The 18,669-nt window shown below is 43.8% G+C and overlaps 1 protein-coding gene across 2 annotated transcripts in view; it reads right to left on the reverse strand.

Annotated features, from left to right (window-relative positions):
• The window catches only part of LOC132781075 (calcium/calmodulin-dependent protein kinase type IV-like), a 79,943-nt gene that overhangs the window by 13,512 nt on the left and 47,762 nt on the right, over nucleotides 1-18,669 (reverse strand). For both annotated transcript variants that reach the window (XM_060785014.2, XM_060785013.2), the window contains exons 6-10: nucleotides 14,800-14,890; nucleotides 14,461-14,535; nucleotides 11,191-11,266; nucleotides 4,887-5,013; nucleotides 1,234-1,386 (exon numbers count right to left, since the gene is read on the reverse strand). In XM_060785014.2, the coding sequence (XP_060640997.2) occupies nucleotides 1,234-1,386; nucleotides 4,887-5,013; nucleotides 11,191-11,266; nucleotides 14,461-14,535; nucleotides 14,800-14,890 (522 nt within the window). The remainder of the gene's footprint in view (nucleotides 1-1,233; nucleotides 1,387-4,886; nucleotides 5,014-11,190; nucleotides 11,267-14,460; nucleotides 14,536-14,799; nucleotides 14,891-18,669) is intronic.

The raw sequence follows: 18,669 nt of genomic DNA on the forward strand, positions 1-18,669 counted from the left end.
GCCACCTTGGGTCCGCGTTGCTGAGAAAGGCGGAATAGAAATATACTAAGTAAATAAATGAATAAATAAATGGCCAAATCTGTAAATGTGGCTGTCTGGCTGCAATTGCTTCCTATTTCCCAGCAGGTTGTTTGCTTTTCTTCATCCTTGACTGCAAGAATGAAGACTTGCAAAAGCTTCCTCTCTACCGGGAAGAAAATCCCTCAAATTTATTTTTTTTAATTTTTTTTGTCGTGTCAGGAGTGATTGCAAGTCGCTCCTGGTGTGAGAGAATTGGCCGTTTGCAAGGACGTTGCCCAGGGGACACCTGGATGATTTTGATGTTTTTATCATCCTTGTGGGAGGCTTCTCTCATGTCCCCGCATGAGGAGCTGGAGCTGATAGAGAGAGCTCATCCGCCTCTCCCCGGATTCGAACCTGCGACCTGTCGGTCTTCAGTCCTGCCAGCAGAGGGGTTTAACCCACTGCGCCACCGGGGGCTCCAATGAAAATCCCTCCAATGAAAATCAGGTTTGCTCCCTGGTGGCACAGTGGGTTAAACCGCTGAGCTGCTGAACTTGCTGACCAAAAGGTTGGCGGTATGAATCTGGGGAGCGGGGTGAGCTCCCACTGTGAGCTCTGCCAACCTAGCAGTTCAAAAACATGCAAATGTGAGTAGATTAATAGGTACTACTTCAGCAGGAAGGTAACGGCACTCCATGCAGTCATGCTGGCCATATGACCTTGGAGGTGTCTATGGACAGTGCAAGCTCTTTGACTTAGAAATGGAGATGAGCACCAACCCCCAGAGTCGGACATGGCTAGACTAAATGTCAGGGGAAAGCTTTACCTTTACCAGCTGGAAAATTTCCTCAAGTCAAAATGGCATTTGCAGAAAAACACTTTTTTTTTTCACAAACAGTTAAGTCTTGAACCAATACAGTGTAAGAGACTCTCCTCAGTTAGTCCCAACTGTTGAATGTTGGGTCAAGACATAGGTGAATTCCAGCAATTCCACTGGCTCTTCGGCTTAGAAATGGAGATGAGCACCACACCCCAGAGTTGGACACGACTGGACTTACCTAATGTCGTTGGGAAAACTGTTTTGTGACTGGCACAAAGTGGGAACATTCATGAGAAAATGAGACTTTTGTGAACATGCTTTCCTAGCTCCATCACAGAGTTACCACTTTTTAGAATCCGCACCAGGCATACTTCCCTTACCGCTCCCCAACCTGTCCCATTTCTGTCTACCTTCAGCTTCCTCCTGGCATTAAACTCCTGCAGTTTCTTCTGAGTGCTGTCCATGTGGGCAAACTTGGCTGTTTTGCCTGTCACCCAGGGGTGTTCGAGCGCCTGCTGCACTGTGAGCCTTTTCTGGGGATCCAAGACTATCAGCTTCTGCACCTACAAGGAGAAGGAGAACAATGTCCTCATGAGGTTGAACTGCTTTAATTTAAGGTGCTCAGCCTCTTATGGGTGACAAAATGGGCTGAATGCAAAGACAGGGCAATTTGGTGGGTCTGGGAGCTGGCTCTATTCTCCAAGAGACCCCAGAGATTTGTTAAAAGTTTATACCAAGAAGGTTAACCAGGATAATAAGAAGCAAAACCTAGGAGGAAAAGTTGAAGGAGTTGAACACGTTCAGCCTGGGAAGCAAAGATGGTGGCACTCTTGAAATATCTCAAGGGCTGTCAGAGAGAGAAGTAGGCAGATTTTTCTCTGCTGCCCCAAAAAGCAGGTCTAATGGTTTTAAGTTACAGGAGGATCTATTTCAGTTGAACCTTAGGGCTGGACTTTAGCACAGTGGGTTAAACCGCTAGCTGCAGAAAATCTTGCCGATCAAAAGGTTGACAGTTCAAGCCTGGGTTGGGGTAAGCTCCTGTCAGCTCAGCTTTTGCTCACCTAGCAATTCAAAAACTGTAATGTGAGTAGATAAATAGGAAAAAAGGGAAGCCTTTATCTCTGTTTATATATGGTCTGTCTTTGTTAATTGTATAAAGGCATTGAATGTTTGTCGTATATGAGTCTCCTCAGGGAGATAGGGTGGATTATAAATAAAGTATATTATTATTAGGTTCTTGTGGGTTTTTTCGGGCTATAGAGCCATGTTCTAGAGGCATTTCTCCTGACGTTTCGCCTGCATCTATGGCAAGCATCCTCAGAGGTTGAGAAGGTCAGACCTTCTCAACCTCTGAGGATGCTTGCGATAGATGCAGGCGAAATGTCAGGAGAAATGCCTCTAGAACATGGCTCTATAGCCCGAAAAAACCCACAAGAACCTAGTGATTCCAGCCATGAAAGCCTTCGACTATATTATTATTATTATTATTATTATTATTATTATTATTATTATTATTATGTGAAACACGAGTCCACACGTCGGACACTTCCCAAGTGTCTAGGACTGTGTGATGGATCGGTGAATAATGCATGCAGATCCCAGTAAGGTGGCCTTCTGCAGCTGGCAGATGGTAATTTTGTCAGCGCCGATTGTGTTTAAGTGCAGGCCAAGGTCTTTAGGCACTGCACCAGTGTGCCGATCACCACTTATTATTATCCTCTTGACAGTGAGGACAGTTTGGCAATGGAGCCAATGAGCTAGAGAAGTGGTGGGGCTCCTTTGCTGGATGTCTTTCAAAAGAGGCTAGGCAACTGTGTGCTAAAGATGCTCCAGCTAGATTCAATGGCCCTGTTCACTCTATGATTCCATGCTCTTTGGGAGATGGATTGTAACTGTGCCGTTCATTGAATCATAAGAGACCACAAGGGTCATCCAGTCCAGCTCCTTGCCATGCAGCCCAGTTTGCTTGGCGCTGTACTGAACTCTTGGAGCCCATCTTCTGCAGGTGTTTAGCATTTCAGGGACAGAAATCTGGAGTGCTGATCTGGGTAAAATTAGTTGCCTACATTCCCAGTTGTATTAGGACAATGGAAGCAGTAATGCTCTCTTCCACTAATAAAAGTCAACGATCTATGCGTCATGGAGTCATGGAATTGGAAGAAACACGAAGAGCCACCCAGTCTGTCTGTTTTCATTGTCAGATGATATCAGAAGGAAACCTTTATAGACCTGTCAGCAGCTTATGATGCTGTAAATCATCGCCTCCTCCTGAGACAAATGTATAATATCACAAAGGATTACCACCTCACTTGCTTCATAGGAAATCTGCTACAAAACAGGAGCTTTTTTGTTGAGTTCCAGAGTCAGAGAAGCAGATGGCGGAAGCAGAAGAACGGCCTGCCTCAGGGGAGGCATGCTTGCTTCATCAATGTTTAATATTTACACAAATGATTAGCCACTGCCAGAAAGGATAGGGTTTCATCTATGCTGACGATCATGCCATCACTGCTCAAGCTTAGAAATGGTTGAACAGAAGCTCTTTGAAGCTTTAGGTGCTCTTATTGCCTATTACAGGGAAAACCAGCTGATTCCTAATCCATCTAAAATGCAGGTGTGTGCTATTCATCTTAAGAACAGACAAGCATCTCGAGTTCTGAGGATGACCAAGGAAGGGATCCCATTGGAGCATTGCTGCATGCCAAAATACCTGGGAGTTATTGTGGACTGTGCTCTGACTTACAAGAAGCACTGCTTGACTATCAACCAAAAGGTGGGTGCTAGAAATAACATCATATGATAGCTAACTGGTACAACCTGGGGATCACAACCAGACACAGTGAAAACATCTGCCCTTGCGCTTTGCTACTCTGCTTCTGAATACGCATGCCCAGTGTGGAACAGATCTCACCACGTTAAAACAGTGCATGTGGCTCTTAATGAGACATACCACATTATCACAGGATGTCTATGCCCCATACCACTGGAGAAATTATACTGTTTAGCCAGTATTGCACCACCTGACATCCACCTGGAAGTAGCAGCCAATAATGAAAGGACCAAGGAATTGACATCTCCGACCCATCCTCTGTTCAGATATCAGCCAGCAAACCAATGCCTTAAATCAAGAAATAGCTTTCTAAGATCTACAGAGATACTCACAGGAACACCTCAGCAAGCGAGAGTCCAAAGGTGGCAGGCTAAAACCCGGAACCTCAATCCATGGCTAATACCAAATGAGAGACTCCCACCTGGGCGCACAGAAGATTGGGCGACTTGGAAGGCACTGAACAGACTATGCTCTGGCACCATAAGATGCAGAGCTAACCTTAAGAAATGGGGCTACAAAGTGGAGTCCATGACATGCGAGTGTGGAGAAGAGAAAACCACAGACCACCTATTACAATACAGTGAGTGCTTCCACATGCACAATAGGCACACTAGAGGCACTCCAAGTGGCCAGCTTCTGGTCAAAGGACATTAGTATAAGGCCAAATTTTGAACTTTGTTTGTATTTTTACATACATTACAACTGTACCCTCAAGCTTCTGACACGATAAATAAAATTTTAAAGTAAAGCAGCAAAAGCAGCAGCAGAATAGAACAGTAGAGCAAATGAATGTCAGCAATTAGAGGAACAGATGGAAACTTCAAATGTTCCGAAAGACTTTATTAAAAGAACTACATTTTTATATAGAAAGTTAGGGCCCAACTATCTCCCTCTCTAGAGATATGTTCTTTCTTCATGTGCATGAAAGAAGAACAAAAGGGAAGAATCAGAGACTTACCACAAGGTCAGAAACTTGAATAAAAGAGTCTGTCCTGAGAATTATCAGGCTAACATCACAAAGACATAGAAGGACAGAATAAAGAGGCAGGCAGACAAAGAGGGCAGTGGGGGAAAAGACTTTCCCTACCAGCTAACTCATCTGCCTATCTATTTCCTTGATAAGGACTACAAACTTGTGCAGGATGTGGTTGACTTCCAACAGCTGCCACCTCCTGGTACATGCTGACTGAGGCAACCCCGCTGTTTTAGATTAGGTCAGCCCTGGCGGCCACTCACCAGATCCTTGGCGTTGAGTGACACCTCATCCCACCATGGAGACACAAATTCGTAATCACAATTTAGGATCCTGCTGTACATGTATTGGTCTCCCCTTGGATCAAAGAACGGTTCAAAGCCACATAGCCTGGAGAGGGAAAGGAGAATAAAAGTGAGTATAACACTCACCTGATCCCAGTAGGAGCATTAGTATCCTGAACACCTGCATCAGTATGAAATGTATAAGACATCTTCTCACTATTGGAAAAACTTTAAATTGATTTTTATTGAGTCCTGGCATTTATGGATATCTGGGAATTTTAGAGATATTTTAATTTAATAGAATTTCCATTATTTATAAGATGATTGATGCTATGGCGCATCCTTGTAATTTTTTTGGTTTTATAGTCTGTTTTAATGGATGACTTATCTTACATTGTCTATTTTAATGATGTTGAGTCCATCAGGAGAAAGGTGGCATAGAAATTCCCAAAAATAAATAATCTATACACATAAAAAATTGAAAAGATGTGTGTGCGTGTGTGGCTGGGGTGTCCACTTCCACAGACAAGCTCCCACTTTCACAAACAGCTATAGCACCCACTACTCGGGAGACACCAATGGCCCTCCCTCCAATGACATTGCAGGTTATAGTGAGCGCTGTGAACATGTCCAAGAACCCTGCCAATGTCCTCCACAAACATCGTACTGCTCATTCCCCAAGTGAAGGCTTTCATACGGAGACAATTCCATCCCAGATTTTATGTGTTTCCACCACCACAGACTTCCCAGTGTTTCTTACTTTCTCCATTGGTGTGGAATTTGCATGGCCCCACCCACTTCCTCTCCCTTAAACCTTTCCTATTCTTTTCTATGGCACACAGCAAACAGAGGAATTGATCAGCAACTGAATATTGAGAGGTTTGGGGAGAATTCACCATGATTTATATGAGTTGTAGGTACTGGGATGTATAGTTCACCTGCAATCTAAGAGCACTCTGAACTCCACCAATGATGGACCTGGAACTACCTTGGCACACAGAACCCCCATGACCAACAAAAAATACTGGAAGTCTTTGGAGGGATTTATAATAGTTGTAGTTCACTTACATCCAGAGCGCATTATGAACCCAAACAATGATTCTGTATGGGAAGCTTGGCCCAATTCTATCATTCGTGGGGTTCAGAATGCTCTTTAATTGTAGGTGAACTATAAATCCCAGCAACTATAACTCCCAAATGTCAAGGTCTATTTTCCTCAAACTCCACCAGTGTACATATTTAGCCAAATTGAGTATCCATGCCAGGTTTGGTACAGATCCATCATTGTTTGAGTCCACAGTGCTCTCTGGTGTAGGTGAGCTACAACTCCAAAACTCAAGGTCAGTGCCCACCAAACCCTTCCAGTGTGTTCTGTTGGTCATGGGAGTTCTGTGTGCCAAGTTTGGTTCACTTCCATTGTTGGTGGAGTTCAGAATGCTCTTTGATTGTAGCTGAATTATAAATCCCAGCAACTACAATTCCCAAATGACAAAATCAATCTCCTCCAAACCCCACCAGTATGCAAATTTGGGAGTATCGGGTATTTGTGGCAAATTTGGTCCAGTGAATGAAAATATTGACATTACAATTCATAACAGTAGCAAAACTTCCGTTATGAAGTAGCAATGAAAATAATTATATGGTTGGGGTCACCACATGAGGAGCTGTATTAAGGGGTCGTGGCATTAGGAAGGCTGAGAAACACTGCCTGAGACCGTTGATGGGGCCGAACTATAGTTTGAAATAAATGTAAACAAATTTATTTATTTATTTATTTATTTATTTATTTATTTATTTACAGTATTCTTAATCCAAAGGGATTAAGAAGGTTGAGAACCACTGTTCTAGAGGAGCCCTTGAAAGCTTCTCCGGAAATGCAAGGGACATCTAAGCATCCGAAATGATTTAGTCTCATGCCTACGCCATAGCTGTGTGTGCCCAAAAGACCCTCCTAAAAAGAATATGTCTTGCAGGCGGCCATATGTTTCCAAGGCCGCTGTTCTTCTTGACCCTGCCACACAGATGAAGCCCACACGCAGGCAGACTCAAACACCATCTGCCACTTCGCCGTCCTCCTTATGAGTGTCTGTTCCGTCAGAATGAAAACCCAAACCATCCGCAGTCAAATCTGCTCCAGAATTGTTTCCCAAAAAGCCTTGGGGCTCCATTAGCTTAACCTTGAATTGAGATGGAAACTACCCAATAATAGATGCCAGTAATAAACCAATGCCAAAGTGTTGGTCATAACAGCCATCTGTGTTGCTTAGGCTGATTTTCTTTTTAAAATATGAAAACACAGAGAGAAAGGAGGTCAGGGCTAGCTTTGAATTGACTGCCATGACTCAAGAGGCAGAAATGTGTTACTGGATTGGATAATGGATGATATGTGAGGCTGCTTTTGAAGCATGTTTGCGAACTGCATTTAGTAAGAAGCCAGTATGGCATAGGGATTTGAGCATTGTACTACAACTCTGGAGAATCTCAGAATCCCACTCTCTCAGCCTCAGAAACCCCTGTGATAGGCTCAACTTAAGGGTGCTATAAGGAAGGAAGGGAAAAAAAGAGAAGCAAACACACACACACACACAAAATAAATAAAGGAAGACAGAAAGAAATGGAAGTAATGGAAGACTCAACCCAAAGGATTGGTCCAAGCTTTAGCACAGCAGGGCCGAGCTTTCATGCAGCAGATTAACCGCCAGCTTAATTAAAGGTTGGCATGTATTGTCGAAAAGTTGATAGTTCAAAGCCCAGGTCAGGGTAGACTCCTTTAGCCCAGCTTCTGTCTACCTAGCATTGTCAAAAACAGCGATGCGAGGAGATAAATAGGTACCGCTAAAGTGGGGAGGTATTAATGGCATCCATAAGGAAGTGCCAGAAAATGCCAGCGATTTGATCTAGGAGGAAGTTTCTGTGATCTGCCCTGAGTCTCCTTCAGGGTGAGCAGGGCGGAATATAAATACTGTAAATCTATATAAATAAAAATGTAATGTTCGTTTGTGGGATTAACATAACTCAAAAACCACTGGATGAATTGACACCAAATTTGAACACAATACACCTATCAGGCCAATGAGTGGCCATCACTCATAAAAACACTAAAAAACACAGAAGAGACTTTAAAAGCCAAAAAAATAAAAATTACAATACATGTGCAAAACTACACACACATATATGCAAACACAAATATATACACAAATATATGCACACATATACACACACAAAACACATATATACAGACTGGGCCACAGCAATGCGTGGCAGGGGACGGCTAGTCTATATAAATAAAAATGTAATGTTCGTTTGTGGGATTAACATAACTCAAAAACCACTGGATGAATTGTCGCCAAATCTGGCCTCAAAACACCTACTAACCCAAGGAGTGACCACCACTCAAAAATTGATTTCACCATTTGGGAGTTGTAGTTGCTGGGATTTATAGTTCACCTACAATCAAAGAGCATTCTGAACTCCACTAACGATAGAATTGAACCAAACGTGGCACACAGGACTCCCTTGACCAACAGAAAACACTAGAAGGGCTTGGTGGGCATTGACCTTGAGTTTGGGAGTTGTAGTTCACCGACATCCAGAGAGCAGTGTGGACTCAAACAATGATGGATCTGGACCAAACTTGGCACGAATATTCCATATGCTCAAATATGAACACAGAGGGAGGTTGGGGGAAAATAGACCTTGACATTTGGGAGTTACTGGGATTTATAGTTCACCTACAATCAAAGAGCATTCTGAACCCCACCAACAACAGAATTGGGGCAAACTTCCCACACAGAACCCCCATCACCAGCAGAAAAAACTTAAGGCCATCCAGTCCAACTCCCTTCACCAGGGCAAGAAAACGTAATCAAAGCCCTCCTGACAAAGAGCTATCCAGCCATAGATATAGATATAGATAGATAGATAGATAGATAGATATGATTCACACACACACAGATATAGTATCATAGATTTGAAAGGGACACTTAAAGAAGGACAATTATATGTTGCCAGTTCCAGAGTAGGCAAACCAGACAGTCTCCACATCAACACTGACAAAGAAACAGCAAGAAATACTGTTTATCAACAAGCAGAAAGAAATTACATATATTAGAAATCAACACTTTCTCATTACTTTATTTTTTAGATCACCAGACTGGGCCATAGCATTGCGTGGCAGGGGACGGCTAGCAAAAGAAAGAAAGAAAGAAAGAAAGAAAGAAAGAAAGTCAGAAAGACAGAAAGAAATAAAGAAAGAAAGATGAAAAGGAGGGAGGGATATAGAGAGGGGAGGAAGGAAGGAAGATAGAAAGGGAGGAAGGATAGAAAGCACAGTCAGTATTGTGCGTGGTTTGAATGCTGGACCACGACTCTAGAGACCAGGGTTCATATCCCCGTGTTCAGTCATGGAAACCCACTAGGTGATTTCTCTCCGCATCAGAGGAAGGCATTGGCTAAGCTCCTCTAAATGAGGAGTGCTGCAGTTGGCTGTAAGGCTTACAATAACAACAGAAAGAAAGATGGAAGACATAAAGGGCAAAAAGGAAAGTAAGACAGGAAAATAAGAAGTAAGACAGACGTAAAGAAAGTGAAGACAGAAGCAAAAAGGAAAGGAAGGGAAGCAGAATAGTGTAGAATTAAGGCACCAGCATTCTTTGACAGAGCAAACCATAGACCTTGTAAACAACAACATCCATTATTCCAAAGTACATTAATTCTACTTTGCCAACAGGCTTTTGGGAAAGGAGAAGGGGAGGCTCTTGGAAGTTGGGTGGGATTGGGAGAGGGATATGAGTTTTAAAGGCCATTTAAATGTATTTGCTGTATTTTAATTCTGTTTTTACCATGCTGCTATTATTTTATTGCTTTTTAAAAACTTTTGTATAGCTTTTTAAAAACTGTTTAGTGTGGATAGATGTTAGTCGCCTTGAGTCCCCGTGGGGAGAAAGGAGGGATATAAATCAAGCTTCAGCTCCAGTAAAATCTTGCCAATCAAAAGGTTGGAAGCCCAGGTTGGGGTGAGCTCCTGACCTTCAGCCTAGCTTCTGCCTATCTAGCAGATCGAAAACAGCAATTGTGAATAGATAAATAGGTACTATGTATTGTTGAAGGCTTTCATGGCCAGAATCACTGGGTTGTTGTAGGTTTTTTCGGCTGTATGGTCATGTTCTAGAGGCATTCACTCCTGACGATTTGCCTGCATCTATGGCAAGCATCTTCAGAAGTAGTGAGGTCTGTTGGAACTAGGAAAATGGGTTTATATATGATAGCCTGAAAAAACCTACAACAACGCAGTAAATAGGTACTGCTTTAAACAAGGAGGTATTTAAAGGAAATAATAATAATAATAATAATAATAATCTTTATTTATACCCCGCCACCATCTCCCCAAGGGGACTCGGGGCGGCTTACATGAGGCCAAGCCCAACAATACAGCAATGCAAGTAAACAACATACAACGACAATAAAATATAAAAATAATAAAATATAAAATATAAGAAACAATATAAGTAGGGTTTAATTGCACCAGTAGGTAGAAAATGAAGTGCTTCCGAGGGCATTTTTTGTAAGGTTTGGTCAGGTCAGGGATTATAGTTCAGTTCATCATTCCTTGGAGGCACACTGGAACAGCCAAGTTTTCAAGACTGCCAGAGTGTGGGCTTGCCTAATTTCTCTGGGGAGCGAATTCCAGAGCTGAGGGGCCTCTACAGAGAATGTCAGAAAAATGCCAGCAATTCAGTCAAGGATGAAGTTTACAAACAAAGCTCTTCGGCTGGGAAGATGGAGCAACAGCACCCCCTGTGGCCGGAACTGAGCACAGCCTCCAAGATGCCAAAGATGGGGAAGCCTATATACCTCTATCTATATACAGTTGTCTGTCGTAATTGTATAACGGCACTGAATGTTTGCCATATAGGTGTTCTGTGATCTGCTCTGTGTCCCCTTTGGGGTGAGAAGGGCAGAATATAAATACTAGAAATAAATAAATAATGATACAATGTAGATGCACCCTAAGATGTTTCTGCCCAGCTTAGTTGTTAGGGTTCCCGTTGTGGGGGGGGGGGGGAAGGGAAAGGTAGCAGAAATCAAGGCTGGCATTGATATTAGGTTTAAAGGCATGCGGGTGGTAGTAAATCCAGCATTCAAACGCCAGGACAAGGCACAGGGCAACACTTGGGCTGTTGGCAGATGATGATGCCTGAACGAAAGAGGGAGAAAGAGAGAGGCAGAAGCAGGCAACCTGAAGGTCCATGCCTCTGTGTCAAAGCACTTTACCGTTACTCACAAGATATATGTTATGACGCCTACGGACCACATATCTACTTCAGGGCCATATGGCGAGCCGTGGAGAATTTCAGGGGCTGAAGGCATGCAAAGGAGAGAAGAAGAAAATGAAATCAGTCCCAGCACAGTGACGGCAGACATATGCATCTCCGCCAAAGAAGCCTCTTTTCCTCACCACCCGCCTTTTTCCTCTCACACGCTCTCCTCAGCCAAGTGCTACTTTTAACACAACACCAACAATTGTCCTAACAACATTTTTTGGATGACTGGTCATTATCCTTGGCCTGTTCGCACCTGCCTGTTACCACTCCTAAGAGGGGGAAAGGGCGAAGAATTGATACTCAGATTGGCGTAACAAACTGGGGAGAGAGGAGGAGAGAAAGAGGAGGTGACATATTGCTAATTTTGCATTTATTCCAGAGAGAACTGTGAGGCAGAAAAAGGAAAAAGAGAGACTCTGAAAAGTACAAAAGCTTTGGTTTCCAGTCTGTGGGAGGAACATGGCATTTCGCTGCAAAGCCTCTGTTGTGGGACTGACTAATTGAATGTATATGCTGCTTTTTCTCACTTTTCTTAGACCAGCTAAAAAAAGTGATAAAAACCCCGAAATTAATCAGCCAACCCATTAAACATAAAAACAAGCAATTTAATCATCACGGTACACGCAAATCTGATGAGGTCTGACCAAAGCAGAACAGAGGAATACTCTGTTGGAACATGTAAGAAATCAGTTTGTATGTGTGTGTGTCAACTGTAAAATAAGATGCACAAAGCTGATTGGTTGGGCTATGCCTAGGGAGCTAGCTGAGCCTGGGACTTTTGGTTACTGTTACATTTTTCAGGTTTGAGCTATGCAGGTGCTTGCAGAGAAGCAGAGAGAGGCTGTTTGGAGTGTGTTCTTGCTTCATGAGCTGCTGGAATAAGATTTCCCACATGGACAAAGAAAGACCATTTAAAATCTCTATAAAAGGACATTATGTGAGTCGATGCAAGGAGATTTCATCTGAACATTAGGAAGAACTTCCTGACTGTGAGAGCTGTTCAGTAGTGGAACTCTCTGCCCCGGAGTGTGGTGGAGGCTCCTTCTTTGGAAGCTTTTGAACAGAGGCTGGATGGCCATCTGTCAGGGGTGCTTTGAATGAAATATTCCTGCTTCTTGGCAGGGGGTTGGACTGGATGGCCCATGAGGTCTCTTCCAACTCTATGATTCTATGATCACATGATTATACATATGTTGTTCTGAATTACAAAGAGTAAACTACTTGTTCTTTATTGACCATCTGCATGGCTTATTTTCTTTCTCTGGCAAAGCAGTGTGTGGACTGATCAAATGTGAACTACATGTGGTTTGTTTTACATTATGCCACATACTCTTCCTTTCCTCAATCCCTAAAAATTAGGAAGAACCTCCTGATAGTAAGAGCTGTTCGGCTGTGGGATTTTCTGCCTTGGAATGTTGTGGCGGTGAATTCTTCTTGGGAGGTTTTGTAAGAGAAACTAGATGGCCATCTGCCAGGAGTGCTTTGATTGTGTTTTCCTGCATAACGGAGGGTAGGGCTGTGCTGTGGTTCAGCCAGAGGCTGAAGATGAGATTGTTCAGTCAGAAGTTGTGAGAAATGATGGGCTTTCCAGTGTGGGAAATAAGGGGATTTTGGATCATGATCCTGTATGGGAGGATGGGTCTGTGTCTGGTCAGAAAGAAACGGCTTCAGAGCCGGGAGGAGATGGAGAGGGTGTTTGTGATTCCAACCTCCGTTCTTTGGCAACGGAAGATAAGGAAGACCTTTCCCCTGGTCACTCCTTGGCAACAGAAGATAAGGAACTGGAAGGGAAAGATCTTTCATCTGGGAAAACACCTGAGGTCAGTAGGAGTATGAGACTCAATCTCCGAGAGCAGGGCGTCAGATTGCGGAGGTCACAGAGACTTCTTGAGAAATCCTTAAAACAGGCAAGATGTCAAAGTCTTAAAGTGCTGTTTACTGAAAGAGTTAAAGCAGGCAATGCTGCATTACCGTTTACATCTTGGGTCTTGTTCCTGTTTCACGTTCAAGTCTATGTCTAAGATCTTTGGGAAAGTCTTGTGTTCATGGATTCGTGTTTTGGAAGAAGTTCCTGTGTTCCTGTTTATGTATTTATGCCTATGTTTTGATTCCTGTTTTTCCCACATAACTTGTCACCTTTGGACAGAACTTTGATATTTGGTTTTTGTCTTTTAAAAGCTTTTTTCTTATTGCTTTTTCAACATTGCCTTTTAGAATCATAGAGTTGGAAGAGACCTTGTGGGCCATCCAGTCCAACCCCCTGCCAAGAAGCAGAACAATCTCATTCAAAGCATCCCTGACAGATGGCCATTCAGCCTCTGCTTAAAAGCCGCCCCCAAAAAAGGAGCCTCCACCACACTCCAGGGCAGAGAGTTCCACTGATGAACAGCTCTCACATTCAGGAAGTTCCTCCTCATGTTCAGGTGGAATCTCCTTTCCTGTAGTTTGAAGCCATTGCTCCATTCCGTCCTAGTCTCCAGGGCAGCAGACAACAATCCTCCTCCCTCCTCCCTATGTCTTCCCCTCACCTCTTGATCCATGGCCCTCATCATGTCTCCTCTCTGCTTTCTCTCCTGAAGGCTAAATATGCCCAGCTCTTTAAGCCGCTCCTCCTGGGGCTTGTTTTGCAGACCCTTGATCATTTTGTCACCCTCTTCTGGACACATTCCAGCTGAGAGTCAACATCTGCCTTCAATTGTGGTGCCAATAATTGCACACAGTATTCCAGATGTAGTCTGACCAAGGCAGAATAGAGGGGTAGCTGGACTTCCCTGGATCTAAACACTATACTTTTATTTATGTAGGCCAAAATCCCATTGGCTTTTTTAGCCGCCACATGACATTGTTGGCTCATGTTCACCTTCCTGTCCACAAAGACTTCAAGATCTTTTTCACATGTACTGCTATCAAGCCAGTATCCCACATTCTGTACCTTTGCCTTTTGCCTTATTATAACTGCTATCTTCTATAAACTGTTTAGTTAGTACTACTGGACTCTTGTGTGGTGCTTGGTGCAAAGGTGATTTCAGGCCAGAGTGCAACAGACAGGATAGTTCTTGTGCTTTCTGCCAACGTCATCATTCTGTGACCCAGATGCTACACTCTTGTTGTAAACTAGATGCATCTTGGCTCTTTTTAGCTGCAGCATCACACGCTTGACTTCTGTTCAGCTAGGAAACAATAAACAACAATGGTTTTCTTTCTTCTTCCTCTTACTAGCTCCTCCTTACCACAATATCCCGGAGTGCCACACACTGTCTTCATAGTATCCTGCTCATCCACAATCTTGGATAACCCAAAATCCCCTGGAAAGAAACAGAGACAAGGGGAGAGTGAAGTATTTCTGTGTCTTGTTTCCAAATAAAAATACCTCTCCTGTGTCTGAAACACTCCAAATATGGAACACTGAGGTTTTGGGAAGCACTTTGAGACAAAGGTTTTGGAAAATCAGCGCTAACAGACACATTGAGATGGTGGTAAGTTCTTGGGGGACGGGGTAATACAGCCTTGGATGATTCTGGGGCAGAGCCCCGAAGCTTAGAGTTTGTCAAAGGTGTTGCCTGCCGTACCTATTTTGAGGGGGGCATCTGGAGAGAGATCTGCGTAGAGGAGGTTCTCTGGTTTGAGGTCACGGTGGACCACACCATTCGCGTGCAAATACTGCAAGAAACAGAGAGAGAAAAAACATTTGAATATTGGCAAAAATAAACAACTATGCTGGCCTTTTACAGATCTGACTTCCCAGGAGCACTTTCTTCTTACAAGACCAAAATGAGGACTTAATTCAAATATAGTTATTATTATTATTATTATTATTATTATTATTATTATTTTAATCCCCCCCCATCTTCTTCATCTCTACATCCCGGCAACTTCTCTTACTCTATTTTCCCCTACTTTTCTATCTTCTTCACAATATTCCCCCACTTTCCATGTAACCATAAACCCTTTCAATAAAAATTAATTTCAAATACATATACATACACACACACACACACACACACACACACACACACACATATATATAGTTCAGTCAATCAATCAATCAATCAATCAAAATTTTATTGCAGTCCAAAGACTCAATTGACTCAGCAGTAAAAGGTGCACAAAATGCAGACAGATTAATATTTTTTTATTCATCGTGTCAGAAGTGAATTGAGAATATAAAAAAGCAAATTGAGTTAGTTAAAAACTTGGCATTATGCTAAATGTCCTTTTGACCAGAAGCTGGCCACTTGGGATGCCTCTGGTATTGCTGTGAGAAGGTCCTCCATTGTGCATGTGGCATTGTAGTAAGTGGTCTGTGGTTTGCTCTTCTCCGCACTCGCATGTTGTGGACTCCACTTTGTAGCCCCACTTCTTAAGGTTAGCTCTGCATCTTGTGGTGCCAGAGTGCAGACTGTTCAGCACCTTCCAAGTTACCAAGTCTTCTTTGTGCCCAGGGGGGAGTTTCTCATCTGGTATAAGCCACTGATTGAGATTCTGGGTTCTAACCTGCCACTCTAATGCTGCTAGGGAGGAAGTTCCACAGCTGAGGGGCCACCACTGAGAAGGCCCTGCCTCTTGTCCCCACCAGCCATGCTTGTGAAGAAGGTGGGACCAAGAGCAGGGCCTCTCCAGAAGATCTTAATCTCCGAAGTGGTTCATAGGGGGAGATATGTTCGGCCATGAAACCCATTTGGTGACCTTGGACAAGCCGCAGTCCCTCAGTCTCAGAAGACAAAGGCTAACTGCCTCTTTATATTCAAAACGGTTCTGGCCCAGTTTATTTGTCTGAACGTGTCTCTCGCTACGCACCACCTAGGGCCCTAAGATCATCTGAGGAGACCCTGCTTGTTGTCCCCCCATTGTCGTAATCGCATTTGGTGGGGAAAAGGGACAGGGCCTTTTCTGTGGTGGCCCCTCGGCTATGGAACTCCCTCCTGAGTGAAATTAGATTGGCTGCATCCCTCTTGTCCAGTGGTTCTCAATCTGGGGTCCCCAGATGTTTTGGGCCTACAACTCCCAGAAATCCCAGCCAGTTTACCAGCTGTTAGGATTTCTGGGAGCTGTAGGCTAAAAACATCTGGGGACTCCAGGTTGAGAACCACTCCTCTTGTCCTTCCGGAAACAAGTAAAATCCTGGCTATGGGATCAGGCTTTTGGAGAGTAGGCTGACTTGCTAACGTGCTGACCTATATAGAACTGATGGACTGCCCCTGGATAATGTTTAAATCGGTGACTGCTGACTGTTGTTTGTTTTTATACTGCTTTTATATTGTTCATATGGTTTTATACTGTTTATACTGCTTATATTGCTGTTTTATTATATTGTTGTTAAATTGTATATTCATGTTTTGATGTGGGCGCCATGGGTGCCGATTTGTTCGCCGTCCTGAGTCCCTTTGCGGAGGTTGAGAAAGGGCGGGATATAAAAGCCCTAAATAAATAAATAAATAATAAAAGGTCCTGCGACATAATAATAATAATAATAATAATAATAATAATAATATAAACTTTATTTGTATACCGCCCTATCTCCCCTAGGGGGTTCAGAGCAGTTTCCACATATGCAAAATAATACAAAAACATACAATATAAAACAAAAACATAGACATAAACTGTTAACACAACATATACATTAAAATCAATTTAAAACCAGTTCTGCTCTCTTCTTCATCCTAGTTAAGCTGCAGGGGGCAAAGATTTCAATAAGGGGCCTGGACTATTTGGAATGGGCTGGGCCAAGGAGAAGGAAAAAAAATGGGGCTGGCTGAATAGTACAAGGCTCAGCCTCAATAATGGCCCTACTAGGGGACAGGGGCCACTCAATTCCAGGGCCAATTAAAGGGCTATAAAAAAGGTCTGGGACGGAAGAAAAGGTGCCCTCAGATGACTGGGAACTGGGGAATGGATGGGGAACAAGGCCAAGTCCTAACTGTTGGACAAAGGGCTTGAGACTAGTCATTATAGAAGACCAGATGAAACCACCAAGTCTTCAAGTTCTTATGGAAGGAGGTGAGGGATGGGGCCAGCCTTATCTTCTTCTTGGTGGTGGCAGGGGGCCACCACCGAGAAGGCCCTGTCTCTCGCCCCCACCAACCAGGCTTGAGGTGGGCCTCCTGGAATTGTGTTTTAGAAATCCCACATAACTGTAGTTAGCTTATTTATTCCCCCTACATCTTTTCTCTCTTTTGGCTTCTGTGCCCTGGGTTTTATATGGCCTGCTGCTGTCAGCTGATCTCTATCAAGGTCAGCTGACCTTGATGCTCATGACTGATTGGCCAGTGATTGGGTCAGTCATCACTTGGAGCTGTGGCAGAATGATTAACCCTTGTGGGGCCAGTTTGCCCCATGCCACACCAAAGGAAGAAAGGAAGATGAAAGCTCTCCCCACTGCCCTTCCTTCCCAATGGCCCGGCGGCCCCAAACAGCTGCTTTCTTGCCCCAAACAAACAACAGATGCCATGCAAATTGTATTACCAGTCGAGGGAGCTGCTGGTGCCAATCTTAATTTCACAGCTTGCCGGTTTTAGAGATTGGAGATGGGGAGCTTTAAAGGATACTGACAGTTCATATATGAGGGGGGAAATCTCTACACACCTGGAAGGAGGGAGGAGGGTGGGTTGCGCAGCTCCATGATGACAGGAAAGCAAAGAATTGGGATAGAATATGAGTGCCGCATCGAAGAGAGTTTGAGTTGGAATCCTAGAGCCACAAAGTTGGAAGGTGGCCCAGAGCCATCAAGTCCAACCTGCTATTCAGTGCTGGGTCTCCAGCTAAAGCCAGCATGGGCAAACTTTCTACCTTGAGGGCCGCATGGCAGGCCAGAGTGTTGTGGGTGGGTTCTCCCCTCCTTGCCCTTTCCTCCCCTTCCTCTTCCCTTTTAGAGGCAGAATGTGAAGGAAAGACGGGAAATGTTTCGCTCCCAAAAGGGTTGGCCTTGGTCAGGATGAGTTGGTGGACGGGAGAGAAAAAGTGTATCTATTAGACCCGTATTGCCTACTCCTGACATAGAATCCTAGAGCTGGAAGAGAGACCACCAAAGGCCATCCAGTTCAACCTCCTGCCATGCAAGAAGGCAAAATCAAAACACTCCCAATAGACAGTCTCTGCGGAAAAGCCTCCAGAGAAGGAGACTCCACCATACTCCAAGGCAACCTATAGCACTCTCCAACTGCTCTTACCCACAGGAAGTTCTTCCTAATCTTTTCAGTTAAATTTCTTTCTCTGCCATTTGAACCCATTGCTTCCTTGTGACCTGGTCCCTAGAGCAGCAGGAAGTCAGTTTTCTTCCTCCTCCTCCTCCTCAATGGGACACCCTTTGAAATCTTGAAACGTGGTTCTCATGTTCCCCCTCTAGCGTTTCTTTTCCCAAGTAAACATCCCTCAGGAGGAAAGGATGAAGGAAAAAGAAGGATGGAAGGAAGAGTAGAAGAGAAGGGTGGAAGGAAGGAAGG

Source organism: Anolis sagrei, chromosome X (genome assembly GCF_037176765.1).
Source record: "Anolis sagrei isolate rAnoSag1 chromosome X, rAnoSag1.mat, whole genome shotgun sequence".
Lineage (NCBI taxonomy): Eukaryota > Metazoa > Chordata > Lepidosauria > Squamata > Dactyloidae > Anolis > Anolis sagrei.